Raw genomic sequence first — 10,761 nt, forward strand, 5'->3', positions numbered from 1 at the left:
AGTGGCTGAAAGAGAAAGCAGTTACAGAAAATGAATAACAAGTGGCTGAAAGAGACTACAGAATGTCATCACGCTGACCACCAACCTGTCTTGTTGTGGTGGTGACATGATGTCATGTGACTGTACTGTAGTTTGCTTTTAGCCTACCCTGCTGGCATTCTAATATGTATTCACTGTTGAATCAATGTCATACACCACGTTTACATTTTTTTTTGACAGTAAGAGAAACAGAATATCACCAGGCCAATCCTTTAATGTTTTAATACATTATGTGAAGCACTTTAATTTGCCTCTGTGCATGAAACATTCTGTATAAATAAACTAATTGCCTCGCCTCATCATACCATACTGCCACTGCAGTTATTTACGGGTCACTTCAGAGGATTTACCCAGAATTCCACACGCCGCGATGGCCAGACGTTCCACTGATTCCTCATGACCTCCCACTGTAAAGCAGCAAGAAAATGTGTGGAATTTACTCTCTGTCTCTCTGTCTCACCACCCGCAGGAGAGCAGAACGTTTTTGGACTGTCAGCTGGGTTACTTCACTGTTTATGCAGACTGGGCCAACCTCATGGTAAAGTTTGTTCGGATGTGTTACTGTGAACGCACTCAAAGCAGATGAAGTATGTGTCCGATGTTTGTGTGGTTACTGATCTGTGTGTTTGCCCTCAGATCACACAGCAGGTGGGCCGCTGTGGACCCGTGGCGGGAGCTGTGGACTCTGCTGAAATTATCCTCTGCTCGCACATTGTGGAGTCTCTGGTGAGGATCAGATGGTGTTAGCTCCACCTACAGCTGTGTTTTATCATCACTAACTGATTGACAAATACTCTGAAGCTGGAGAAATGTCACATTATGTTTGGCAAACTTAAAAAATTCACCCATGCTGTCTCTCTTTCTAGAATGCGTTCTGGTTCAGTCTGGGCTGGTGCATGATCTTCTTCATCCCCAGCATCATCTTTTCTATCAAACTAGCCAAGTACTACAGAAGAATGAAGTACTCTGATGTCTATGAGTGAGTAGCACAAACAAACAACTACTTCTACTAGATCTATTTACACACATATCCATGTGTTGTTGAAGAACCACATGACTGATTCATTTGACTGCGCTGACCTGCCATTGACCGCTCTTTATGTCTCTAGTTCCAGCGACCACTTAGTGATGAACCATATCCCCCGAGCACAGATGAAATACCCCTGAGAGGACGGCACATGTGGGCTACAGCTTTAAAAGACTGCAGGCACAACTGTGGCATCGCTTGACAAAACAAAGACACATGGTGCACTCCTGGACAGATGTGTCAGCGTGGTGAACCGTCTCAAACTGACAAAATAAAATAAAATAGTGAGGTTACCGACTTTTTTTAAAGACGCAAAGCGGCTGCAGTGGTCATAAAACAGATGTCAGACATCACACACAGCATCTTTGAATTGACCTCAGGGGGACACAAGGCATAAGGGAATCTGCAGGGATTTTTCCATCAATTTAAAGAAACATTTCAAAGAGTTTTATTGTATTACATTATTTTTTTAATATATATTTAATGTGTGAACTGAGCTGCTGCTGGAGTCTGAGAATATCTGCTTCAAATTTTAAACTCTAAAGCCGATCTTTGTTGAGAGTCGATCACATTTCCATGTGTTTACAGTGATGTTGGCGTGCAGTGCTCTCAGAGAACGCAGCAGTGTGTTACTGTGCCAACAGGCTTTTTTTACAATGTGCCAGCCTCTGTCTGTCCACTGCCACGGTTCGGCAACCTTATTCCAATGGGAAACACGTTTTAATTAAATTCTTGATTACACTTGCACTAATATTGGGAATCAAAGCACAATTTTTCTGTATGAATCATGAAATGAATATTTGTATTTGTGTGACAGATGTGACTGATGTCGCCCTAACACTGCTGTTTGCAAACTACACAAAGCAAGCCTTTGCTTGCAAATATGTTTTTTGTACATATTGATTTTGACTGATGTGATTCACATATTGGATAACGATGATTTTTGTACTTTGTGCTCAAGTGTAGATTGTGTTTTGTCTGTCCATTACACAGCACTTTATATGGTCTGTTTGCTCAATGTGATTACAAGGTTGTGAACATTTCTGCGAGCTGTTGTGAAAACTACTGTCAAGTAAAGATTGCCACTTATCATGTCTGCAGTGCATTTTTCTACCTTTTAGCCGTGACGTAAGTGGAATCCCAGAGATCAGTCAGAGTCTATTCTCCACACAAACCATGAAAATGCTTTTCACAGTGCACATTTGTCGTCCCTTTGGATTGCAGTTTGTCAGAAACGAAATCTAACAAACTCCGCTGAGTACAGTGTCTGCACCGTCCTATAAACAGTTAAAAGCATGTTCTGATTTACTGTGGTACAGAGATGGTGCGTCTTTGTGACTGTATAATTACTGTCATGCAGCTATGCTAACAGATTAGCTCCCCGCTCATGTGACACTGTGTAGATTAATTAACATATGAGAGGAGGAAATTAGCGTGAGCTGGTTGAAAAGTAAGATGTGAAAATCGAACTTTTATTTGAATATTTTACAACAGTATGAATCTGTGCTGATTAACTCATGGTCAAATACCAACAGACATACCACAAGGGACTTTTCTAAGCACAGGAAGTTTTATAGCACCTGGATTGAGGATTTGAAAACTCCAGATTTCCCTGTTGACGACACTGACTACGAAGCAACAACAGACATTTTTCCTTAAAGGAGCAACTATCTTCTAAACTAATTCGAAACAGGTTTTAAACAATGCAAACCCATTTCTGAGATTCTATTAACTCACGCAGGCTTTTCTCTTTGGCATTTGCAAACTGCTCGGTTGGGTAAATGATGGATTCGACTTGTCAGCCAATCAGCATACAAATGAAATCACAAATTTGATATTAGGTTGATGATCAATAGGCTCATTTATAGCTCAATCAATGGAGACAAAACAGAAGCAGCAGTGTGGTTATTAAATCTATAAACTGCATTAACTATAAGGTAAGAAGTATCACCATACTCTGTATTTTGTGGCATTCTCAGCTGCTGCAGGCTTCAGAGTTGCCTTTCTGTAGGTACTCCTGACTTGTGTGAAATATAAACTAACTCATATATTATTAAAATGTCTTTTAATGCATTTATCCTTCCACTGATGCAGCTCTGTAGCGTACAGTCAGCTGTTCAGCAGAGAGAGGAACAGACACGGCCAGCCAGCGTCTGTCTGGATTTGTTATTGTTTACAGGATGCCACCTATAATTAGAACAAGTGAATCAATGGCGTTACAACATGGACGTGACTCAAAACCTTTGTAATACAAGAGCCTGGATAGAGAGGAAATTAATAAGAAGAAAGGAAGGTGTGATGCAAAATGAAAGAGAAAGAAAGAGGGAGGAAAATAGACAGGTTGGCTGAGGGATGTTGGGTATCAGGTATCAGCCCTCTGCTATTTCGTCACCCTTTTGGAAGACTCATCCTCTTATTACCCTCTCACACTGAAGATACAGGACTCACTACCCCCCACTTATTCCACTCCTGTGATTGCACACCCTCACATCACCGTGTGGAACCTGCCTATTTGCTGCGAGAGCCAGCAGTTAGACACATGCACTCGGTGTCCTTATCTGTGCTTTTGTTGTTTTCAGAGCGGGTTAAGAGAAGCTTAATGGGTAACGAGTGAACATTCCTCGCATAGGCCTTGACCATGGAAATATTCGAGTGCGTTTACACACTCAAATCCCTCCACCAGATCACATACACACACACACGAGACTGCAGCTGTAAGTGGATTTGTCCATGGAAGGGATATGGTGAAACTCAGAAATGGGGGCAGTGGATCATGTGAATGAATGATTGTGTGTACAGACCTTAAATGGCATAGCTGAGCTTTTATATCAGATGGCTGTTTTTCAGGTTCGACTGAACTAGCTGTGAATAAACGAATGAACAACCCTAAAAGTGTACACTGGCTGAGACATGTTTGAAATTGAATACTGTGTGATTTGTCAGCTGAACCTGTTGCTGTGCAGTGGTGTGAATGTAACGTGCTGATAGAGCTGAACAAACCAGAACAACAGCAATGTGCGGGAACAGGTAGACGACAATAACATGTTTGACAGCACCATGAAAAGAAGCTAGCTGACAGATAAATGTGTTGTTTAGTGGCCCTCTGTTCAGTCCCTTCATCCTGCGGTGAGGAACAGCTCTCCATAACAACACCACAACAAATTAAAAGCTTTCAAAAGCTACCAGAGTGCAACCACAACACTGAACATTACAAGCTTCACATTTGTTGCAGGGCTGCAGTAATGGATTGCATTTCACAGTACGAGAGCTTTGATCGGGCCCAACAAAATCAGACCCTACATGAACTTACAGTTTCTGTCAAAGCCCAACCTGAGCCAGAACCACAACAGCTGTTTTGGGCCTGAGCCCAATTAGAAACCTGAATTTCCGATACAATTTAAAGTTAGTTAATGTCTTTTCAGTGCAGTAACAGACATTTGTGACACAGGATGCAGCTGTAAGAAGTCACTTCGAACACGAGAGCACATTCTGGAACAAACTGGACCGAATTTGGACACTGTTGGAATAAACTGTTATTCAGAGCACCGGCGTCAGAGACTCTGGGCTGAGATGGAGGAGATGGAGCAGCTCAACCTAACAGAACAGTGACTGAATATGTAAAACTCAGGACAGCAAACAGAAGTTTTCTCCTCAGTTTAATAGCATACAGCATCAGTTCATAAATACTCGCATACATTTTCTTTTTTCAAATAACACTTAAAGATGCTAAAGTTTGTCGAGCACATCCGGGAGAAATTCCCGTTTGAAAAGAGAAACCAAAAACAAAGTTTTGGGCAGATTAATATTTGACATCTGCACAGTTGTAACATCAGGCTGAGTGGCCTGTCTGGGGAAAGTCAGGGAGTTCCCAGTGACTCTCAAATTTGCTGAAACATGTCTGGTACACAGCGAAACTCATGGCACTGAAGTGAAATCAGTCACACAGATTAAGCTCGTTCAAGTGTACACAGAGATTGGAATGATATCATTAGTACACCAATCAGAGCAGAGGATAAATCAGCAGGCTTCATATTCAAAGTGTCATGGAAAAAAGCCTTTGACTGTGGAGGCCAGGAGCTGTTATCCTCTGATCTACCTCCAGTCCTTTCTCCAGCAGAGAGACACTGTAGCAGGAATGTGACACTGCCCTGTAAATGAAGAGCTGCACTGTGAGAGGCACACTGATTGTTCTGCAGCATTTTAGAGTCTGATTGTCATTCAGCACTTTAACAGATGTCACAAGAGTTTCTCTGTCAGTACCTCACCTATTGTAGAAGTCTTCCAAAGATTGCTACAACATAGATAGCATTTTGTTTTGGAAGGCTCCACATTTACATACAAAGCAACACTTCTTTGACTAAGACAAGCCATATAAACTGCTCAAGCATCAACAAAGGCATCAATAGGCACTTAAATATACTTTTGTTTACAGCACTTAATCAGAAAACATTCATTTCAACAGATGCATGATACAGACAATACTGACTGGGGTGATATAAAAGTGCAATCAGTTTCAGAGCATGGAGAAAAGAAGACAGAGGACCTAACATCTCTAATAACATTACCATCACTGGGTCCATGAAGACGTACATGACCTTATGCAAAAGCAGCAGGGCGCCTATGTTAGCCACAGCATGCCCAACCCGCACTCGAATCCTAACAGAATTACCTCCGAAATTGAATTTAGAGTCGAACTGTGAGTCACTTTACTGGGTATTATGTCTGGAATGTCCTGCGAGTCGGGCTGCCCGGGGAGCAGAGAGGACAAGATGGAGTCTGGAGGGACAAATGGATGACAAGGATTGAAAGATGCTGGACAGGCAGACTGTTTAAGGTTTGGTTTACAGAGATTACGCAGTCTAGTTAAGCCCATCTAAACCAGGTTAATGTTTAAGCACTTGTGATATGTTAAGTACAAAACTAGAAGTCAGTGAAGGAACCTTGGACCCTCCTCCTCCTCTAAACCATACCACACTTAAAACAAACACAAAGGCTGGCTTGTCTCGGTAGATTAACCACTGCATGAACACACTTTGACATCAACAACTGAAAGGCAGCTAAACTCGGCTACAATTAGTGGACATCTGCTACGTTATAGGCGATGACAGAGAATACTCTACACACAGATTTGATAAAACCCCAAATATGGGAGTTAGTGGCTTTGTTTTTGACATTATCATTAACTGATGGGATTCTGATAAAGGCTAAGCTTATTCAATGCAAGACTACGCAATAACATTCATGTGCAGTTAAGGCTTAAGAGATAAATAACATTGCAGACACAGTATATACACATTAAGACTTAAAATTACCTGCAGTATTTACACTGGTAAGATCTTCAGTAGTCATTTCATAGTTTCTAGTAGTCATACTTCATACCAATCTTTTTTTAAAAACACCATCAAATGTCACAATTAACTGCATGATACCTGCAACATGATGATATTACTCTGTTTTAACTTGATTGTCGACACACGCTGCTTCACAGTTTGGTCAGATTATGTGTGGAACGTTTTATGAGACAGGTTTTGTTCTTCATTTTGAATGTCTGTGGGAATCAAAGTGGGTTAGCAGGTAGCGCCACCCTAACGTTTGTGTATGTGGACGAATGCTGTTCAGGTGTTTCTGGGAGTGAAGCTGGGGCGACGTTCTCGAGAGGTGAGTCTGTGCTTGGGTCTGTGACAGTCCTGGGCTGCTCTGCAGGCTGGCGAGGAGGTGCAGGAGGGGGGAATGATGGTGACTGGAGGATGTCTGCATAGCGCTGGCTGGGCTTCATCTCCCTCTGAAGCACTTTTCTGAGCAGAGGTTTCAGCAGCCCGATGGTCAGCTGGCTGCTGTGGGCGTCTGCGAAGGGAGCAGGGGATGAGGTTGTACTTCCAAAGGAGAAGGAGGAGGAAGAGGAGGAGGATGGAGGGGTGTTAGGGGAGGGGAGGTTTTTTAGCACCAAGTTGAGAATAGTGGTGACAGTGAGGTCCTCGGGGCACAGCGCCCACAGCAGGTCCAAATAGGGGTCCAGGTCTCTGTGCTGAGCCACCTCGCACAGCAGAGTAGTGAAAATCTCCTTGTTGAGCAGCGGACTCTGTTTGCAGAACTTCTGCGCCACCTGGGTGACCCTCTCCCACTGCTGCTTGGCCATGACGATCCTCAGCGCCTGCAGGATGGCATTAGGCCGCCCACTCACCAGCAGCAGCTCCACCTCCAAGTCCTGGCGCTGGTCTCTGTCCGGCGTCAGGGTGGACAAAACGCACAGGGCTCGTTTGTAGAGTGGCACGTTGTTCTCCCCGCCCTCCCCTCCTCTTCCACCAGAGAAGCCCCAGGAGGAAGAGGCCAGGCTCAGGCCCAGGCCGGCTGAGCCCTGCTGCTGCTGCTGCTGCTGGGCGAGCTCGAGGAACTTGGGCAACCAGCTGGGCTGAAAGTGGAATACTGAGTGGCACAGAAGCTCAAACACAGGCAGGGCGGCTGGGGAAGAGGAGCTTGTAGGTTTGGCTTTACAGTTGTGGATGTAATCACCCTTGAGGCTATGATTGTGTTTTGGCTCACCGTTGGTGAGTGGGAGGCCGGCTGGGGTGCTGGGTGTCACAGCAGGACTGAGGACAGTTTTCCACACGTCTGGGGGAGCCCTGCTAGACAGAGAGCCCTCCCCGTTGTAGTGTAGCTGAAGGGCGGCCTGCGCTGCCCTCCACACCTGGCGGGGGAACATGCTGAAGATGGAGTTGAGGTAAAGCAGGGCCTCTTTATCCAGCTCTGAGGCAGACAGCAACCTGGCTACTTCTTTCTCAACTAGACTCTCACACACCGCCTCCACCTCTTTAACATTCCCCCTCACTAAACTCCCCTTCACCTCCTCCAGAGAGACCAGAGCCTTGAGCTCAGCCTCCAGAGAGCCCATTAGCTTGTCTTGCCCTGCGTCGCAGCCACCTCCTCCGTTCTGGGACGGCTCTGCTACTTTCTGCCTCAGCCCTGTTCTGAGGTAGTTCCTGAGGATGGAGGCTAAAGAGATGGGAGCCTGGAACCTTCCTCCCTTCTTTAGTGCGTCCACAGTGAGCTGGGTGCTGCTCAGGCTCCTCTGCTGGTAGTATTTACAGGCCTCCTCAAAGACAGCCTCTACCAGGAGGGCTCCAGGATGAAGACTCTCCACTCCAGGCTTCAGCTTAGAGTTGCAGTCTCTAGAGTCTGTCCCCTTGTTCACAACCACATAAAGTCCAGTTTCTGAGAGCAGGTGAGGTGCACATCTTTCAGCCTGGTTTACATACAACACCCCCTCCCTCTTCAGTGTTATATTTTCCAGCTCTCTGCCACAGTTCACGTCTATCAGATGCAGGTTTTGACCTACCAGCAGCGCCAGTGTGTCCTGATACATGCAAAGGCTTGTGTGAGTGCCAGACTTTACCAAGCAGTTGTCCATCAGTTTGAATACCTGCTGCAGCACCCCATCTTTCTGCAGGAGACACACCCACCCTGTGCTGAGCAGCAGCAGCAGGCCTCCACAGGCTGCAGGAGAGAAGTCATAGATCTCAGGTGGTTCAAGAGTTGATAAATATCCCAAACAGTCTGTCACCAGCTTCTTTAAGTCAGACTCTTTAGCTGAGAGCTTTTTCAGAGGAGTGTTTTTACATGTGGTGCTGACTGTGAAGGAGTCATGGCGAGGGGACCAGCAGAGGAGAAATTTGGAGACACTCAACAGTGGCTTCGCTTTCACATCTGGCAGAAGATGCACATATTCACCTGAGCTGACCACAGTGAATTTAGGATTGTTGTGCAGGGCGATTTTCACCCCTCCCAAGCTGACAGCCCCCTCCTCCACCTCGTAGTCACGTCTGCAAACACAGTATCTCAGCTTATTCCTGGTGGAGCTGAGGGCAGGGGTGCTCTCTGAAGGCGGCCTCTCCTCACACCAGATGATAAGGTTGGGACAGGCACACACAGACACCACTCTTGCTCGGGGGCTGTTGCATAAATCCGATGTTTGCAGGAGATGCCAGCCAGCTTTGCACTCCTGGAATTTCCAAAACTCAGCTTTTCCATTCTCATAAACCACCGCCACAGTTGCTGTGTCTCCGCCACCATTATTATTATGGTCCAAGTATAAAACATCCACAACAGGCACGGGTTGGATCAACCGCAAATCCAGCTTCTTCTGTTTCTGGGCCGGATGGAGTCTTTCATACTTGTCAAAAGTCACAAGACCGACTGTAGGCTTGTGGAGGATGACATGAACATGACGTCCATCTGGGCTCAGGCGAACATTTGACAGGCTGTTATTAAAGACCTCTGTCAGCTCCTTACCGCCACTGTAGTCCCCGAAATCTGACAGTTGCTCCAACACCAACCGCGCCATAACTCCCCGTTTCCAGCCGCTAACAGCTGAAAGTAGTTTGTAATTAACTCGCCACGACGTATCAACTAGCCTGCTAGCTTGTGTGGCATTTAAATCTGACCTCCGGAGAGACTAACCGAACAGCAGCATCCCGTTACGAGAGGCTTCATCCCGGTGTTAACGACCGTACGGAAGGATACATCCTCCGACACCCTTCGACCCCGGTGACCCCATGTCGGCAGACGACAACGAGGCTAAACTGTTAGCTGACAGAAACCGCTGGAAAAGTTTTAGGTCCAAACCGAGAGAGCCACTGAAGTCATTCCGATGCTATGCTAGCTCTGCCCTGACATCACGAGATTGTTAATTTCCGGATACCGAGGGCGTTTTGCATAAAAGGCGGAGCGACATGGAGACGCACAAAGATTGTGAAGAGGCAGAGAGAAGAGCAACTGCAGCTGCGCAGTGGGCTTCAGTCGGCCGTTTGCTCCAGCTGGTGAGGCAAGTTTACAGAAAACACAGTTAAACATCTTAACATCTTTGTGTTGTAAATAAAACAAACAAACATGTAACTTAAAAACAGACTGCTTAAAAAGATCTATCTATCTATCTATCTATCTATCTATCTATCTATCGCAAGCAATTTTATAAGCCTACAGCAGTAGAAAATCTGGTGCATATTGTAGTATTTTTAGGGTTAGGTAAAAGAAGGATAGCAATAACAATGTCTTCACATTTTTGGTGTCTTTTATGTTTCACTTTATTGGCTTTTGTCTGTTAGGTTGTTGTGATTTAGCAGCATGCTGCACAGCAGTTTTGTTGCCACCTGCAGTTCTGGAAACTTCATCCTTCCATCCAAAATTTTGCACAGCTTTTTCATCAGTATGTGTTGAAAACAAGTTTAAAGGAATACTTGATTCACAAAATGACCATTTGTATTTCAGTTTATTATACTGTTTATTAGACTGTGGTAACCTTGAATTTGTGAAGAAAACAACTTTGTTTTTCTCGCATGCCTCCATGGGCAATGGAGAAAACATTGATTTATTGATTGAGTGGGGGCCATATCCTCCTGAGACCCAGTGTCCTCATATGAGGACATCACATTTTGGGTTTACTTGACCTTATACATCATTCTTAAAGGGATAATTCGGGTTTTTGGACATGAAGTTGTGTGAAACGCTGACCGCCTGTAGCTCTGATGTGACGGTGTCACTACTGTCAACGAGCCTCCTGCTCTGAGAAATGGCCCGTAGCTTACCGGAGAAAAAGTAGTTCTGAAGATATAAGGGGGACACGTAACCAAAAGGTTTTAAGCTACAAAAAAGTATGCATGTGTTTTGTTAGACTATTTCAATAATTTTAAAACATCCCCGCA

The 10,761-nt window shown here is 45.0% G+C and overlaps 2 protein-coding genes across 2 annotated transcripts in view; one reads left to right on the forward strand and one right to left on the reverse strand.

Annotated features, from left to right (window-relative positions):
• The window catches only part of prom2 (prominin 2), a 19,507-nt gene extending 17,349 nt beyond the window's left edge, over positions 1-2,158 (forward strand). The window contains exons 21-24 of the mRNA XM_050071173.1: positions 509-577; positions 676-765; positions 906-1,018; positions 1,149-2,158. Of these exons, the coding sequence (XP_049927130.1) occupies positions 509-577; positions 676-765; positions 906-1,018; positions 1,149-1,206 (330 nt within the window). The 3' untranslated portion in view covers positions 1,207-2,158. The remainder of the gene's footprint in view (positions 1-508; positions 578-675; positions 766-905; positions 1,019-1,148) is intronic.
• Positions 2,159-4,716: 2,558 nt separating this feature from the next.
• On the reverse strand, positions 4,717-9,775 carry LOC126407037 (BLOC-2 complex member HPS6). The gene is made up of 2 exons (XM_050071692.1): positions 6,379-9,775; positions 4,717-5,842 (listed from the first exon to the last, which is right to left on the reverse strand). The coding sequence occupies exon 1, from the start codon at positions 9,402-9,404 to the stop codon at positions 6,624-6,626; it is 2,781 nt and encodes a 926-aa protein (XP_049927649.1). The 5' UTR covers positions 9,405-9,775; the 3' UTR covers positions 4,717-5,842; positions 6,379-6,623.
• Between the last annotated feature and the right edge of the window lie 986 nt (positions 9,776-10,761).

This window comes from Epinephelus moara, chromosome 19 (genome assembly GCF_006386435.1).
Source record: "Epinephelus moara isolate mb chromosome 19, YSFRI_EMoa_1.0, whole genome shotgun sequence".
Classification (NCBI taxonomy): Eukaryota; Metazoa; Chordata; class Actinopteri; order Perciformes; family Serranidae; genus Epinephelus; species Epinephelus moara.

What these genes read in the sequence shown, in the direction of transcription:
- LOC126407037 (XM_050071692.1), bottom strand. Translation starts at nt 9,404, where the DNA reads ATGGCGCGGTTGGTGTTGGAGCAACTGTCAGATTTCGGGGACTACAGT.